The 18267-nt window shown below is 38.8% G+C and overlaps 1 protein-coding gene and 1 long non-coding RNA gene across 5 annotated transcripts in view; one reads left to right on the top strand and one right to left on the bottom strand.

The window, feature by feature from the left end:
* Positions 1-861: 861 nt before the first annotated feature.
* On the bottom strand, positions 862-18013 carry USPL1 (ubiquitin specific peptidase like 1). Of its 3 annotated transcripts, XM_067290941.1 has the most exons (10): positions 17697-18013; positions 16885-17071; positions 12988-13154; positions 12299-12427; positions 10530-11187; positions 8254-8340; positions 7721-7850; positions 6350-6475; positions 5553-5713; positions 862-4359 (listed from the first exon to the last, which is right to left on the bottom strand). In XM_067290941.1, exons 3-10 carry the CDS (start codon positions 13084-13086, stop codon positions 2453-2455), a joined length of 3297 nt encoding a protein of 1098 aa, XP_067147042.1. In that variant the 5' UTR covers positions 13087-13154; positions 16885-17071; positions 17697-18013; the 3' UTR covers positions 862-2452. The 3 variants fall into 3 exon arrangements, with proteins under 3 accessions (XP_067147042.1, XP_067147026.1, XP_067147033.1); XM_067290925.1 differs by having other exon boundaries at positions 12988-17071; XM_067290932.1 differs by lacking the exon at positions 17697-18013 and adding an exon at positions 17459-17537 and having other exon boundaries at positions 12988-17071.
* LOC106500381 (uncharacterized) overlaps positions 17837-18267 on the top strand; it is a 46266-nt gene continuing 45835 nt past the window's right edge. For both annotated transcript variants that reach the window (XR_010883371.1, XR_010883372.1), the window contains exon 1: positions 17837-17901. This is a non-coding gene — a long non-coding RNA (uncharacterized lncRNA). The remainder of the gene's footprint in view (positions 17902-18267) is intronic.

Raw genomic sequence — 18267 nt, 5'->3', positions numbered from 1 at the left:
GCTGCATTTTAAAATAGTCTCCAAAAAAAAGTACAGTAATCACCAAATTCCAAGCTGTTTCTTTGGTGAAGGAGATTTTATTCAATCTCAGCTGAATTCTCACTTCCAAAGAATCAGTGGGAGTAAAACACTTGTGTTGATCCAATTAGGAAACAGACAAATTTGCACAGCATCATCTTTCATTAACAATTATTTCAGAGCAAGGCATCAAAAAGCTTGCACCAGTAATGTAAGTAGTTTCATATTCATTTTGATCTCCAGTGCTATTTAATTGCGCTTGGAGATTTTATACATATGTGCACCCATACTGTACTCCACACAGCTGCAGCCCAAGGACTCCTACATGAGTTTGCAGGGGTGCTAAGGTTGACCATGGCAATTCCTTGTTCTGTCTAGGCACATGCCCAGCAGCTGCGCCCCCATACCCTTCTCTGCTATTAACCTTATCATACTGCTTACACCTGGACCTTCTCATCTGCAACAGCCTCCCCCTCCAATATCCCAATAAAGCGGGATCTTCCCCATGCAGACCGACGCGTTCTGCATCTCGCTAGCCCCAGGCTTGCTGCTTCACTCCCTCTGGGGTCTGTGCCTCGTCCTGAGCCAGCAGCGAGGGAGTTCCCACTTCTCAGCTCTAAGTAACTGCAACTCAGCTCATCCCAGACGGCATCTGCGGAGGAAGCGCCTCCCCTCACCTTATGGAAACCTCTGCAGCAAGTGTTCGGGAGCTAGGGGTACACAGCTTTTAAGTGGTTTGCATATACAGAAACGACTGGTCGAGAGACTCTGCAGGAAAATCTTACTGCCCCCTCATGTCTTGCAGGGGCACCCATGTTACTTACTGATAAGTCAAACTCTAGCTTTGGTCAACATTTTTTTTTTAATAAGAGGAATTCACGGACAAATATTTCTCCAGCAGTATACCAGGACTTTACATTCAAAACTCGTTGATTTGTTTTCCATTGCAGCACAACAATTAACACATTTAAAACAAAGGAGGAGCTCAAGTTCTTTAAAAAGTTATGTATCAAAAATGAAATTATTCATTCTCTATAATGCAGGCTTGATAAACATGCCCACAATTGCAACATAAATAGTTTGGGAAAGCGAGTTCAGTGTCATTGACAGTTTTTCAAACACTTTTTGAATCTGTTCAAGCTATCCAAGACCATCTATCTCTGTAGCCATGACCTGTAATAACAATTATGTTCCATTGCACCTGTTTAAGAGTACGACAGAAGGGCTTACATCTTGAATTTGGGATGAAAAAAAATGCAAAGTACCTCTAAAAATGGCTGAAACAGGCTTGCTGATAAAATCCTTATTATTTCCACATACATGAAAAATATTTTAGGTGATCTAATCTAGCACATAATATTCTCAGCTTTGTATACATGAATTCATGTAAGACTCCCTGTCAAACAAAATGAAAGCTATACACAAATCTGGAAACACCAAGATGTAAATATTCCTCCCTTCTCCTTACTCTCTGCCTTCTTGCCATATTTCTCCATTACTTTCTTCCTACTGTCCTTGCTCATCCCTGGCATTCTCTTATATACAGACAGGAGTACATAGCTCTATCCATGAAAAACTCCTAGCGGCAACAGTAATGGGTGCTAATGTACAGTTAACTTCATTGCTTGGAAACTTTTCTTTCAGTAATGAATTTGCAGCAATGAATACATGAAAGTTACATTTGGTACTAACTCCTTCTTAATGCTGCAAACTCTGGGTCAAATCCTATTTATTTTACTTAAAAGACTAGCAGGCTCAGAAGTATATTCTGCAAAATTGTATTTTCAGTTAACCTGGAATGAAAACCTCAGCATGTGTCATAACTTTAAATAGGAAAATTTCTACTTTATATCCCTCCTTCCTTGGATCCAAGGGGTGAACACACCAGGAAGAGCTTGCAGAACTGTAGTTCTGAAAAGAGTAAAATGCCTAGCAGAACACCATCCTTGATTTCTTAGTGTTGCAAATTATCTTTGTATAAAAGGATGCAAATATCCCTGATTACAGTCAGTATTTTTCTTTTTTTTAGGTTGGACAACAAGACTTCAGGAATTCAGAGATCCTGAAAAATAAATCAGTACTTCCTAAATAGTATTACTTACACCATCAAGGATATTGAAGGTTGTTATTTTCAAGCTCAATAAAATATGGATGAGTTTTCCATATTAAAAGCAGCAAAAAATTAAGACTTATAGGAGCTTTTAATTAAAACTATCCTCATATTCTACAGCTAAAATAACTAGTTCACAGACAAAATGGATTAAAACCTTATTTGCCTGCTACAATGCAATTTTAAGAAAAAAAATACCTCAAATGTAAATTGTTCAAGTACAGCCAGTGTGCAATTAAACCAGTTAGAAAATATAATTTAAATAGTGCTTTGTATCAAAATATACATAATATTGAAAAGTACTAAAAATAAGCAACTGAATATTCACCAAGTTTCAAACAGAGTTTCATCAAAATGAGGTAAATCTATATCACCTGCTATTGAGCTTGGTGCTGAAATGGAGAATAGGTCTTCAAGGATATCTTCACTTGTAGGACTTTCAAAAGCAAGTTTTTTCACGCTGGATTTGTTCATTGTATGAACTTCAGAATTACCGTCCTTTACGGGACTGTAGTAATTGTGGTCTTCACGTGGCACTGTTGCATGTGACACACTGGTCGACTCAGCAGGCACCACTGGTGCAACATTGCTGTCCACCATTTCCAAATACATACATTCATCTTCACCTTTTGGAACCTCTAAGGAAGCAACAGTTGAAATAGGGGAAAGTAATTCTGCTAATATTTCGTTATTAGCATCATGGCCAGTGCACATTGATACAGAGTTTGCATCAGATTTATTATCTGCAACATCAATCTGATGCTGCAGTTCCCATAAAAAAGTCTGTAATAATTCACTATCATTATGAGATTCAAAATGTGACGGGGTGCTTCCACCTCCGTTCACAGGTCCTTCATGTTTCATTTGTTCCACTGCTAGTCTATCCAGTGAAGCTAACTTCTTCTTTTTAGCATTAAGTTTTTTTAACAGTTTTTGACGAAGTTTTTTTGTTTTATCAGTATCTGACTCTTCTACTTTCCCAGAATTACAGCTGGGTGAATTAAGTTGAGTTACTTTACCTGAGGCACCCAACACACTTCCTGACTTTCTCCAAGTTGGACCTTCATTAGCAATATGATTTTTTGTAGGAAGATGAACGTCTTGAGAAAATCCTTTGAAATTTGACATAGGATGAATATTTTTACGTTGAGGAACTGCTAATTTAGGGGTCTCAGTCATTTTGTTTGTACCTCTGCCTTGAAATCCATCAAAGTTACTTGCTCCCTTAATTGGCAGCCGCACATCATTTATTTTTTGCACTGAGGGAGTTTTGCAATTTTTCTCATTTTTAAGAGCTGAGGCACTTGAAGGCATAAAAGAAGTATTCTGGCTTAATAATTTCTTTACCCAGCTTCCTACAAATCCTCTTTTTTGGTCTTTGTATGAAGGCTGAAAAGGATTATTGGCAGCAGAAGAATTTGTGATCTGAGAATCAGCTACAATTTTGCTTGCATCTTTCAAGTCAGGTGATCTTTGAGTGATATTCTCTGCTGGTGACAAATTCTTGTTTAGCTGTAGTTCTGAATTTAAGCCAGTACCATTTTCTGTGTTAAATAAATTTGCTCTGTCATCTGTTCTTTGAGCAAGTGGTGAGTAAGATGGGTAAAGGTCCTGGTTTTTAGGCACAGGAGGAGTAATATTTGCTGTGTTTAACTCTTCTAGAGGTAAGCAAATGCTGCCATCTTCAGATAATGTGCATTTATTATTCATAGCTAGACTAGTTCCAGCAACCTCTTCTGTATGTGGAGTGTTAGGTGAACAAGCTGATTCCTGCTGTCGCAGTGTGTCCGTCTCAACAACAAGGTTATTTCCCACCATCTGTCTGTTCTCCAGTGATTTAGCTTCTGAGTCAACTTGAATTTCTACAAGCGTCAGAGTTATAACATCATCATGTGCCAGATTTTCAAAACCACGATGAGCACTGCTTTCATCTTCAGCTACCTGCTGTTGTTTCTTATCTGGAATTCTCACAGAATCCTTTTTGTGATGTTCTGCAAATATTTTGTCTACAGTGTTTTCAAAACCACAATGCAACACTGTGGAATTTGACTGTACATTTTTAAGAGGAAAATTGTCAATATTTTTACTCTGGAACTGTGAATTCAGCTCTTCTGGCACATGGGATGTTTTCTTTTCCCAGAAAACAATAAAAATCTCTGAAGGAGGAACTTCAAATCTTTTACGTCTCTTGCAATATGGACCCTTTAAATCATCACATTCAAGCCAAGTTCCTGAAAAATAAACAGCAACCAATGTAGAAACTCAAAGACCTTTAAAATTGAAATCACTATTTTTCCGACACTTGTCAAACATTTTTATTAACCCATTCCTTGACATGCAGAAAATCAGATTTTTTCCCCTCCATTCTTTATTGCATCAGAGGGAAACTGGGAGGCTTCCACCCTAAAAAGGTCACACTTAAGCAGAATTTGCTGCAATATTATTACAGGTCAGAGTAGGTGACCTGTAAAGCTAATGCTTTTTGTCTGAGCTAATGACGCTGACATCCTGTCTGAAAATATCTGCACAGGTCTGAGGGAAGAACCACCTCTCAAAAACGTTTCTCAATGGAAGCTTTCATTGCCTGAGACTTACAACAGCTTAAGAGAAACTGCTCATTTAGTAATCTGCCCCATCATCTGCAAACTGTTTACAAATCATGAAAAAAATATTTTACAGCTTTAAGAAACCTACAAAATTGATATACAGCATATATATACAACATATCAAATGTTTCTAACTAGTTGCTTCCCAGCTGCTTCCTCTTCTCAGTTCTTCCTAAACTCTAGCTGTACAATTTAGGCAACTTTCATTTTGCCAGAACATTTGATAGGACTGCATCCATTCCCTCTACGGAAGCATGAGAATCAAAATGTCAACTTTTCACCTTCTCTGATTCTGTGGAGTTCCACTTGGATGAAGCTCTGCTGCTGAACCAACAGAACCTTCACACCATTAGTCATGTTTCTAACACCAAATTGGGCCTCCCAACCATCAGGTGAAGCAAAGTCCAGAAACAAAGAGAAACTAAGCATCAATGCTCCTAGTTTCCCCATTCCTGCCCAAGAATGGTTGAATATTTGGCTTCAAACTAACCAATACAATTTGTCCAACAGCTATGCTCAGCTTGCATTTATTTCCATTTTTACAAAGTTATGAAAGGAAATGACTCTACCCAAATAACCTTTCCCAGTGAGGATAGCCGAGGCCAGAACACTGCTGAACAAATCAGTTAAACCAAAATGAAACTTTCACCCAGAATAACAAAGTTCCTATAGTTATTCACAAGATTTTAATATGAAGTTTAGAATACAAACAACCCCCCCTTGTTATTATCTATGGACAGTTGGGACTATTTCAGTAACCCATAAAACAGTATTTGATGTAGACTCATGCACTATTATAATAGAATTTATGGTCTTACCATCAGGATTCAAAGACCAGGTTATGAAGTGTTTCTTGACTGTCTGATACTGAACAACAGATGTTATTTGGTAGGAATCCCCTTCAAACTGAAATGAGTAATTCTTCAGGTTGTTATGTGGCAAGCCTTCAACAAAATGCAACATTAATATTGCCGGTACTCTAATAAAAGAAACAGAACAGTTTATTGCAACAAAACATCAGCGGAAGTTCCTAATAAAAAATCACAAGCAAGGCATCTCAAAGAGTAGGCAATCCTGCCGTTACTATTTTATCTCCACACAAATCTCCTAAGATTGAGTAGTACTCACAGGAGAAGAATACTCCAAATGGATATTTCATTTTTTTATGAATGTGGGGAAAAAACAACACACAAGGGATTGGGGAAATGGGTGGGGTGGGGTGAGAAAGACAGGAGACAACTGTTATAACCAAACTAGAAAGGGCAGTATTCCCAAGTCAAACCAATAAACATGATCAGAGAGCAGTTTTATTCACCAACACCAGGGGTTGTAGAGAGGCTGCTACTGGGTATCAGTAGTGTATTTACTACCTGGCTCAAACAAATGGGCTATTCAGTATGTTAAACACTGTACTTTCTATGTTTCAGGTTTATTAAACATTATTTGCAAGTTTCAGCATTTAAGAATGACCTTAAATCTAGGAAACTGAATATTTATCAGATTAAAAGTTTAGCATTTCTTTAAACCCAACAGCTTGTTTTTGCAAGTGCAACTATGTTCACTATATGAAGTCTCAGAACTTTATCTCTTTTCAAGTTCACATATTCAAACTTACTTTTCCAAAATCATCTGTCTTCTTTGAGATGTATCATTACAGTTATTACACGGACCAACATGAATAGCATTAAGTGGATGCCAATCAGGGATTATATTTGTGAATGTTGTTAATGTTTTCCTACATCTGGACACACACACAGACACAAAAAAGAGTAAATTAAGTTGCTGATCAGAAAACAATAAAAATACATACTTCACACAAAAAAGTTACAAAAATGTTATGACTAAGCCAAATTCTATTCATATTCATGCCATTTGCATGAACTCCAATGAGACTGCATCAGATGCAAGTCAGCATTGAATTCACTTCTGCCAAACACTATCAGTCATCATTTGTTCTCAGCAGCATCAGGGCCTTTAATTCCACATTATCTGCTCTTTCTCTCCTAACATCTTATCTCTCTTTCCTTTCCAAAATATGGTGAAGCTTCTACCAAGACCTCAGTAATTTACTAATACAGAGGCTCAAGACAGAGTGAAGAAGCAGTAAAAAGTTACATCAGAATGCAGAATACAAGGCCTTGTTTTCAAAGAACCAGTACATTTAGAGCAGAGCTTACACACATGAAAATACAAAGTATGGAGTATTAAAGTGAAACAATGTACTTCATTCATTCATCAGCCATAGAAGGATCTAATTTTATATTCAGCCTAACCTAGATTTTTCAACTTACTGAAAAACACAGTACATAACAGAGGCTCTTAACACATGCTATTAACCAGGACTACACATGAGCTGGAAGTATAAAGGACAGAATTCATCCCACCTCATTTGTGGGTCTAGAAGTTTATTGTGTAAATCTAAGACAGTGGAGGGAAACAGGCATTTTTAAAGTAAAACGAGCTGTCTTCTGAAGGTGCCTCTCTTTTTCTGCTGACTCTAAAAGGAGCCTAAGTGAGCAGCTTGCACTTACAGCTACACAGAATTCGATCAATTATCAAGAAACAACTTCCCTGTAATACTATTGTAAAATAAACCAATTATGAGAACAAACCTCATATATTTCTGATTCTTTGCAATCCAAATGAATATTACAGGTATTCTTCAATAGCAAAAGTGTGCCAGGCATATACTCTTTGGAAGAGCAGCAATCTGTATACTCAGCAAAAAATCAGCATGAGCACTGCTAAGGCATCACAATTGCCTATTATTTCTTTTTGAATTACATGATAACATGATTTCCTAAGACATGACACAGCAGTAAACCATTTGCAAATGCCAGCCTAAAAAGTGGATCACATAAAACATCACCAACAAGCTTAAGCCATACAAAACCTGGAGATCTGAAGAAAAAACATGTATTAAGTGCAGACTTAAAAAGGTAAGGATGCAACTTTTAGACAAAAGCTACTTAAAGAAAAATCTCACCGGTCCTGGTATTTGTAGCCACAACATAAACACTCAAACTTCCATGAAAATGAAAGCAGGAATAGTTTCTCAGCTTGGTGATCCTGTCGTAAAAGTAGAGGGAGTGCAAACACTGGACTTTCCTTCTCACCTTCAAAGATGGAGGGGGGAAAAAACAGTCACTGAATATTTGAAGTCAGCCTTCAGTACTTCGAAAGGAAAGAGGATAAGTTTACTGCTATTGATTCTAATCCCAGGTATCCTTTCAAGGCTGTATTTCTAATCCTCACAAAGAGACAGATCCCTTTTATTAGGTTGCTCTCACTGACAATTTCGTGACTATAGCATAGTTACCAAGAGAAGAATATGCTCTCTAAACTTCAAAAATAGTTAAGGGACAAAAAAGCTTACCACACAGCAAATGATATGTAAAATGTATTTGCAAGCTGTCTTGTATGCATATATCCATACATATTTTTATATGCTGACAAACTACAAGGCTTCACATATAGTTTCCTGAAAATAAATACTGAGATTCTGCAATAATTACTCACCCAATTTACACCCAAGCTGAGGCTGAAGCTGTGTAAAAATTCTGTTTCTGATTTCATTGAGATATGATTCTGCTTTTGGAAGAACATCTAAAGAAAAAAAGATATATGTTTCCATGTACTTATGTGTAACACTCCCCCATTCCACGTTCACCTAAGATGCATTCATTGTCTGCAAACAGATGCTTCTCATATTAACATTCACTTCTCTGTAACTGTTGGTAAAATAGCCAATGCTTAGTATTAACTGATCTGAAAATTACAGTAGAATTTACAGAAATTACACACATTTTACCAGAAATTACTTAACCTGACTTAAATTATGGTTAAGACTGTGTACTATTAACTGGATAGTAAAGACATTTAAGGATAAGGTAACCGGACATCATAAATCCTGGATATTCAGAGTTTAAGAGTAGATTTAAAAACCTAAATTTTAAGATCAAAAGGGCAAAAACTTGCTTAAATGCTTTGTAATGATATCACACAATTAGTAATATAATATTTTAATGTATTGTCCCAGATTAAATACTAAATTCCTAAGTCAGCATTTAAAAATATTAAAAATAAATCTGTTAAATAGCTTACATCATATATCTCAGTATGCAACTTAATTTTACAACAGTTAGATTGTTTATACACAAACAGATTACTTAAGCTCAAGAAAGAAGGTAACTTCTACTACACAATCATAACCTCCACAAATTAAAGGAAGAATTTAACATAGCTGTGGAAACTATTTCTTACTTATAATATTTATGTATATTGAAAAAAAATAAAAAAATCTTCTGCAGCTCTACTGCTTCTGTTTTTTTTTTAAAAAACAACCAAAAGATACTGAAAAATTAGATAGCAGGGCAAAATAAATACCACACCATAACAATATTGTTCATCCCATTCCCTTTTCCACTGTTGCCCACATAAACTAATTTGTTTTGCAGTGATTCCTGGAAATGGAAAGGTTTAGGTTATTTCAAGCAACACTGTATTACAACACGCTTCCTAAGGAAAGCAAGCTAGCATTCCCACTAAGGGCTCTTCTATACCAGTGCTTCTTCGCAAACAGCAGTAGCACAGCAGAGGGGAAAACACCATCTCAGATTAACAGGTACTGTGATGGTAGAGGCAACATTTGAAAACCTAAAATAAGCAGCCAGAATTTCTGGCTAGAACTAGAGCATGTGAGATTTTTTAGAATTTCTTTAGATTTTTTCCCTTCTTTAAAAATATTATGGTTTCTCTGTCACAAAGTCTAGTAAACCATTTTTCATACACCGTTTTTTCTAGGGAAGATATGATATTAAGTTACCTAATGCTGTTACGGTACTATAGGCTATATAGTCCAACACCCACTATTCCTGGGAGGTCTACTGAAAAAGACTTCACAAAAGGTACCGGCTGGTCAAGAGATCTGCATTAATTCTCTAATATGACTCCAATGGGTCAGTTCAAAAGAACTAGGAAAAATATATCTTAGTAGTTTAAGAGTCTTAAATTGAATCCAGACTACACAAAATGTTCAAAGTCCATACTAACAGCTTATTGTGACACATCTTCTAACTCCTGCTGTGCTGGCTGAAAGGTTGCCTCCAGCTGCTCATCACTGCTCCAGTGCTTGGAGGCCACTGCCCTCCAATCTGCGGAGCCACTCATGTGGAATGCTCCTAACCCGCTCCAGACAGCAGGGACCATGTTAACAGATCTGACTGGTTTTGACTGAAACGGGTTAGGAAGCACCATCATCCGCAGCATAGCTTGTGGACCTCAGGGGAAGCATTTCTTCAGTCAGCCCAGCTGGAGCCAGAAAAAAATGTATTTTCCCAGCTTTACTATTTTTGGTGTGACAAGGCAACTGTGTATTTATACAGGGATATAAAAAAACACATCAGAAAAGATTTTAAAGATTAAGATTAGAACAGCACTGTAATACATTAACCAACAGAGGGGAAGGAGACAAATTCAAGCTCAATTACATGAACAATTCACAACTTATCTACCTGGTTTATAACAGAAAATTTCAAGAGATACTTAATATTTGATCTCTGCTTTCAAAGTGTGCCTATTTTCCCCAAGAGAAATATTTTTTCAGTGATCACTGAGAATCTGCTAGACAAAGAACTCTGGTCTGGAAATTCATGGAAATGAGGTGTAACTCATTCTTTTGTGATCTTGAAATAAAAGGGAAGCAGACTCTACTGCAGTACACTCTACTGAATTCCACATATTTGCAGCCAATACATCAGTTTGAATATAACGAAACAGTAGCTAAACTTACTCACCTTTTACCTTACTTCTTTTACAGGTATTCAGAAGTGCAGTTGCTTGATTATATTTTGTAAGGAGTCTCTGGAGTAAACATCTTTCTTCAGTGTATTCTTCTGTTAGAGCAAACTTTAATGTTTCTAAGTGTACCAATGCTGACAAAATACAGTTTAACCAACAAAGAGCATACACGTTCCTCCACTGAAGACAAAAATCTGTGTTATTAGTGGAACCTTCATCATCTCTGAGCAAAATTTCAGATGCTGTCGAGCAAAGTTCAGAATTCAGTAAGAGCTGTGTTCTGGCTGAAGAAGTCTTAGAAGGACTTTCTCGATAACTGCTGGCTCTGTGGGTTGTTTCAATGTCCACCTTCTGCGTGAGGGACTCCGCTTTGCTACTAGTCTTTTGCTGGTCATTCTGTAATTCATCAGGTAGGCTTGGCCTGGGAGTATATAAACTATTCTCACAGTATTTGACGGCGGGATTTGCATTAATAGTCTGCTCAACATTTATCCCATTATTAGTCCTTGCCTGTTTTGCATGTGATTCAATGGGAGAAAAGTCACTAATATCACACAATTTCCTTTTCTTATCAGTACATGGAATTTGATGCTTTTCTGAATCAGCAGAAATAATTATGCTGTTTAATGGTTTATAACCAAGTGGGTAGATACACTAAAGGAAAGAAAAAAGTTATAATGAAATCTACAAAGCAATTTCAGGTAAACAGTAGCTAAAAGATACAAACTATACTGTTAGAGTGCAGGACTTCTGTAAAGTGATACTTTCATGAAATTGATATATAAATTCAACATATATACGACAGGAAGGATGTTTTATCCAACCACTGTCTTATAAGCAATGCTGAAAAAATGTATCAAAAATGATAACCAACTTTGCTTTTCCAGTAAATACCTGATTCCCCACTTCCAGTCCCTTAAAGATGTCCTAATCTTGCTAAGGAAACTCCTGTTCTCTCACTCTGCTATATCCATTCCTTTAGGGTGGACAGGTCAGACTAAGTGTCGGTAGGGTCTTATGCATAAGAACGTTTTGCAACCAGGAGAATATAATCAAATTCACTATTCCCCTCCTCCAAACCAGTACGATGACTATTGTAAAGGGGCAGGGTCCGGGGGAACAGGGAAGGGGGTTATGAGACCAATTTACAGAAGTGTATCTAGTCTTTGCACTCTGTTAATTTAAGGGTACCAGGCCATATGAGATTGCTACACCCTCACCCCACACACGGTGGAGTGCAGGAAAGGGAACGGAGAGGCAGCAAAAGTCACCATTAACTATTAAGGAGCCCAGAAATCTAGCTAAGGTTAAACTTAAAATGAAAAACTTCAAAAACACTGCAGTTATAATTACAAACCTATTTGTATTACTCAGAAAAGAAAAGCAAAACAAGAAAAAAAGCAAAGAAAAACAAAAACCCTAAAGAAAGACTGGGAAACTATCTGCATGGATAGAATACTGGTTTACAGGGATCACCAAATTTTAGCTTGTAATCTGGTTCATATACAAATTTATTCTCCTTTGTTATGTAAGCCAAACTCCCCTTTTTTATTTTTTAAGCATTTCTTTTGGTTAGCTATGAATAAACGCTACACGCATAGAGGTTAGCTTTGTTTTTGTCTAAATACAGCCAGATACTGTCTAGCAGATCAACTCAAAAGAGTCCTATTCCACGTCTGCTTGACCACCAGTGAACTCTTGAACTTAAAGAGGTGTAAATGTTGAAGATAACACAACCCAAGAAAACTGTTAATTAGAATAATACCTGAGGATTTTCACAAAGGAAAATGGACTCTTGAAAATTAATGCGATAAGTCCGTAAAGCCTGTGTCTGGCCCTTCTCTTTGCAGACTGGGCAATACTCATGTGTAGTTACTTCTAGAGGACTGCAGTTCTAAAAAAAAAAAAAAAAAAAAAAACCCAAACCAAGAAGCATTAGCTTATGTATTTTATATATTATCCCAAGAATAAGACATATATACCAAGACAGAAAAGCAATATATCTGATACAGTATAAAAAAGTTAATTAGATTAGGTTTTGATCATAGCTATAAAATATATATTCATACAATAGAATGTTCTAAATGAATTCATCTTTTGATTTAAATATTTAAATATTTAAGAAAGTATCTTAGAAAGAAAGTAACAACACTATTACGTAACATCTCATTCTGTTTGCATTAAACCAAAGGACATTTATTGCCAGAGAAAACAAATTCAGTTCTTTCAAAGACAAACACATTTTCACAGGAAAGCTAAGTTTCAAAAATAGCACCAGTAAAAAAAAATCATAGACACAGATGTACTTAGAATAATCTTTCGCCATTGTTATAGATTTCCGTGGAAAAATAATTTTGACACTTTTTTTTTTGGAAAATTAAGACCAATTAAAAATCTCTCAAAGCAGAGGAAAAATATAAACTTTGCACACATGTAAAACAAGTTTCAACTGACTTTTCCCAAATACCCCACCATGTGGAGTGTCGATATCCCTATACCAGTCCCTTGTCCAATCACTTGCAAACCATTTGTAGTCTTCTGGGTATCCATCATTCTGAGCCACTGGCTAATTTATGTCACTTGTAACAATGTCAAGACCACTAAGGAATTTTCAAAGAACCCTGAAAAATAAGAAGTGAATACAACAATTAAAGAAAAAAATAGATTAAATTTTGAATAAAAGCATACCAACAGTAACGCAATCTGTATTTTCTGTGAGAATGAATTCAGAAGCGTACTTTCTTGACTGAACATACTTATTTTCTGGTGAAGATTACAAACTCAGAACTTTAAGTCACATATCAGATTTAGCAGCTTTAGACCTTGAATTTTCAAATCTATACACTCTTTGCACTCTGCAAGGTCTCATTTATTTTCCAAGTGCACTATACTTAGCAGAAACGTAGATGTCTTGCCTGTACATCTCAACTTACTACATCTAACCCTCTGACTGATCTTTCTGACTGATATTTTCTTTAAAAATGGCTACAGTAAGATGCCACACAGTTACAGCTTAGCTGGAGAAGAACATTAAAGAACTAACTACTGTAACTTTCAGAAAAGTGAATTTAGTACACTAACTATAAAAAGCTTATCCTGCAAATGGAACGATTTCTAACTACAGAAGGGCATCCTGCTGCTAGTGTCACTATTTGGAAACTTCTCATAATCTAGTCATTTTAACAATGCTACGGACTTCCTAGCAAGCTCTTCCACAGTATTACTGCTACATAAATATATTTCATATTTTGTTAATGGCACTGCATATTTCATTTCATATGATTTCTCAAATTCAGGGCCAAATTTTGCCTTCTGATTCATATATGTTGTTGTTCACTTAAGTAACATATGTATATACCTACACACACATCTGTGTAGGAAGACTCCAGTATAGACTACATACACATCAGAAGACAGGTTCTTAAACCCGTATAAGTCCATTCTTTCTCTGGCTCTGAAGCTAACTACATCTTGAATGAGTCAGAAGAACACAGAGGTTTAGAACTATATGGACCCAAATCTATACCCGCTGAATTCAAATAGAGCTAACCAAAATAAATATGCATCTCTTCAAGATTCAGGGGGAAGTTAAAGTAGGTGAAATATAATTAAGTTGAAAAGCATCAAAGTCATCAAAGTTAATATCTTTCCTTGAGCAGCCAATATTTTCTTTTTCAATACTTCACTGAACAAGAACCTCTTCCACAGCACAATGCTCCACAACTCCTACACTATAGCACTAACTCAGATTAAAAGACAATTTCTTTTGAACAAAGAACTCAATTTCCCAAGGTGTTTTTGGAGACCTGCACAGATACCAGTTCAACCAAACCCATTTATAATACTAAGCAAGAAGAGACCCTACAGAACTGGACAGACTGTTAAAAATGGACAGAGTGTTAATAAAAAAGTGCAGTAGCAAACTGTAACAACTCATTATTTCATATCACTCCCCAAAGGCAACTTAAGTTGATGACATGTCCCACTGATACTTTCAACATGTATAGAAGCTCTTTTCAGAAAAAGCAGGCTGCAAGATGAAGAGGTAGTATACTGGGACTTCTAAAACTAATGGTTATAACGGAAGATAAGAACAAAAGTATCAACCCATATTGGAAGGTGTACAAGAAGCAACATGGTCCTAGGCTCACTCAAGGTAAAAACTAACGAATTAGCTCAAAATGTGCAATTCTACTGCATTACGAAGGAAAGTCAAGTTCTCCAATTTTTCACCAGTGCCAATCACACTACCACAGTTTATCAACTCTGTTATCACATACTTAATCTAGTTCAGAATTTGACTTTTTAATGTAGTATTAAACTTTTGCAAATATTGACCACTCTAAAATACAGAATGACATTGTTCTTCATGCTCTAGCTAATAAGATGTTTCTAACTTGTTCAGGGAACTTTTAGGCAATTCCTTGGCCTGTAGCAGTCTTATTTCTCCAAAGTTTATACAGTCACGTGATCTATGTATTTAAGTGATTTCTCATTGCACAAATACAAAGCCTCTGCCTGTATTTAAATGCATTAGTAACACTAACAACCTACAAGTTATTTCTTTTTAAGTATTTCTTGATTTTATAAAGAATGATATTTATTGCTGTGCAAGTCACTGCTTACTCTGTCATTTTCTCAAAAGGAAAGCAAGTATTTTTCCAATTTTCTTCTATGTTCCCTCTTAGTTCTGCTCTTCCTTTTAAGCTTAAATACTGTTTTGAGATGTACAATGCCTCCTCAAATATAATCACCCAGTAGCAGTATTACAGTGTTGGAGCCCATACTATTTATCACACTTAATACTTTTGTAAATGTTTATTACATTCTTAATCAACTTTTTATTTCAGAGACGTACAAAGAATCAGCAAATAAAATGGGGCTACCAGTACTAGATATACAGAGTGGTACTAAGTGACTTATCCGTACATTTCAGTATGTGTAAAATTACAGTAAGCTATTTGTGGTCTTTGTAAAAAGTGTAAGAAATGAGAAAATTGCCAAGAAAAACAGAAAACTGAGAGACTGCTTTATGAACTACTAAAATGACCTATTATAACAGCATATAACACCAGTATTACATATCAGAAATCACATAGGAACATGCTTTCAAGCTTAGTAGTCAAGTTTTAAAACATTTATGGTACTTCCCCTTCTTTTATGTTGGACACTTGCAAAATGCAATGCAAAACATGCCACCGATCAGATATAATTACTAGGCTAAAGTCATGGCTCTTCAGGTAACTTACGATCCAACAGGTAACTGCTTGCTAAATAATAGGCAGGTCTCGCATCTCTTTTCTCCTCTTTCTCACTCCATCACCAACCCCACAGCTCACTTCCTTGTCAGACTTTCCATAAGCTAACTGAACTCATGAAACAGCAGAAAACTCAGATTTTTTTCCCCACTATTCTAGTGAGTTAAACTGGTTTATGAAAAGGTCTGATGAGCTGCAGAGATAACAGGGCAGAAAGAAGAAAGCAGGAAAGAGGAGAATTTATATGGCAAAAAGGCTTTTGGTAAGTGAGATTTATCTTGTGACACAGTAACAGTTTCAGTATCTTGTGAAACAAAATCAGTTAAGAACTCCAGTAAGCAGGTGATAGAACATTGATTACGTTACAGTGAACATCTTTTCTCAATTTAAAGGTTAAAGGAACATTTGAGAATAAACTTGCAAATCATAAGTCTTCTCTCCTTCAAAGGGAAATTGAAAAGGAAGGATGAAAAAACAAAAGCCTGAGAAGAAAGTCACACGCATTTACATTAACCATGTTATTAGATATGTGTGCATTCCTTATGCAAGAGGACATCAGAGTTATTTTTTCTTTATCTCCAGCTATGACTATTAATATTCAGATCACAGAGCATGAAAAAATTACTGGGATAAGTTTCCGTGGCCCAAGTTGTGTGACGTTAAAGAGACATTGTTGATGTCACCTAACTGTTCCTACGTCACAGGCCATATGTGCTAGGCAGAATTACAATTTCGTCTCCTGTGGGGGCAAATGCAAGATTCTTTCCTGCAAATAACCTAATACCAACTAAAGCAAATGAAGCTGAAATGCATGAAACTATGAAACAAATTAATCTGCAACATGATTACTAAGTTGTTCTAAAAGCTTCTTCTACAGTCAGGCTTATCTTAAATGTCCTGATATTAAATGCTTTGATGGGAGTACTGTAAGGTAAAGGGACTAAGCATCTTTCTGATGAGGCCTTTTAGCCTTTTGAAAGAAGGTAAGCTGATACGGAAAAAAATACCTTAAACTAATGTTTATTATAGCTACAGCTAACAGATACAAGATTTCAGAAAGAGACTTGGTGCAGGCAGAGCCTCAGTCTCTAACCCGAGGCAGTGGAAGCGAAGGGCTCGTGGACGTGGCTCCAGCTAACTGGCTGGCGCTGTCCTGGTTGCTGCCCTTCCTTCAACACCAAGCAGCGTTCCAACGCTTCAAGATAAACCTATGGGTAAACAGCCTCCTTAGGGTTGTTTTTTTCCCCCACATCCAGAGCGATCCACACACTAGGGAAAGACTGTAGAAGAAAAAAATATATATTGTTAATTACTAGAACATCAAAAAACTGTGCAAGGGAAAAACATATACACACTAGTACCTCACCACATACATCTGTTATTAAATACTGTTTTAGCTAACGCTACCTGAACAGAAAGAACAAGACCTCACATGTACAGATGTTGACAAGAAATACTAAGTCGGCATTTAGAAATATGTAAGACGGTCATTTCAACACAACCTATGGAACAGGCAACGGAGTAACGAGGCAAAGGACTTAACGCCGCTCCCAGGAGAGCGGGCCTGCCAAGACGCCCGGCGCCGCGGCGTGCCGAGGCAGCGCCGAGGCAGCGCGGGGCTGCCCGCCGCCCCCGAGGGGGCACGGAGCGCCCCAGCCCGCGCTCACCTGCTGGCGGCTCCGCGCCGGCCCCCGCCGCGCCTCGTCTCGCCGCGCCGCCGCTCCGGGCCCTCGGCGGCGCCCCTCGAGCCGCACGCGCGGCCCGAAGCCCCGCGCTGCCGGCGGCCCGGCCCGGCCCGGCCCGGCCCGGCCCGGCCCGGCCTCCCCGCGCCGCACGTGCACGCGCCGCGGCCGCGCAGGCGCAACAGCCGCACCACGAGGCCGTTACCCGGCGGCCGTTACTCACTGGCCGTTACCCGGCGGCCGCCTCGCGCGCGCGAGCAGCTAAGAGCCGCTGCCAAGCGGGGCCCGGCTGCTGCGCAGCTTCCGGCGCGTCCCCGCCGCCGCCATGCCAGCCCCGCCCCGCTCCCGGCAGCCAACGGCCGCGGAGCCGCCACCCACGGGCAGGCGAGGGCCCGCGCCGGGGCGCCCCGGGGCTAGGAGCGCCGGAGGTATTTCCTCTCCTCCCTCCCCCTTCTTCCTTCCTTCTCGTTCAGTCGGGCGGAGCGATGGGCGGGGAGAGCCGCGGGCCCTGCCGCCCGCCCCCGTGGGGGCGGGCCCCGAGAGGAGGGCGCGGCGCTGCCTGCGGCCGCTGGGGGTGGGAGGACTCGGCTCGGCTCGGCGCCGCAGCGCGGAGGCCCGGGCGCTCGGAGCGGGGGCCAGGCACCCGCCCCCTCAGCGTGCCCCGTCTCGCCGCCGCAGGGCGAAGGCACGACAGCCGCGCCCGTTAGAGCCCGCGGACTGGAGGCGTTTGCGCTGTCCGCAGCAGGCCCGCGGCCGCTGAGCGCCGCCTGCTCTCCGCCGTGTCCGCCCGGTGC

This window comes from Apteryx mantelli, chromosome 1 (assembly GCF_036417845.1).
Source record: "Apteryx mantelli isolate bAptMan1 chromosome 1, bAptMan1.hap1, whole genome shotgun sequence".
In the NCBI taxonomy this organism is placed as follows: Eukaryota; Metazoa; Chordata; class Aves; order Apterygiformes; family Apterygidae; genus Apteryx; species Apteryx mantelli.
Note: the sequence above shows the minus strand (reverse complement) of the source record. Positions and strands in the feature narration are given on the sequence as shown.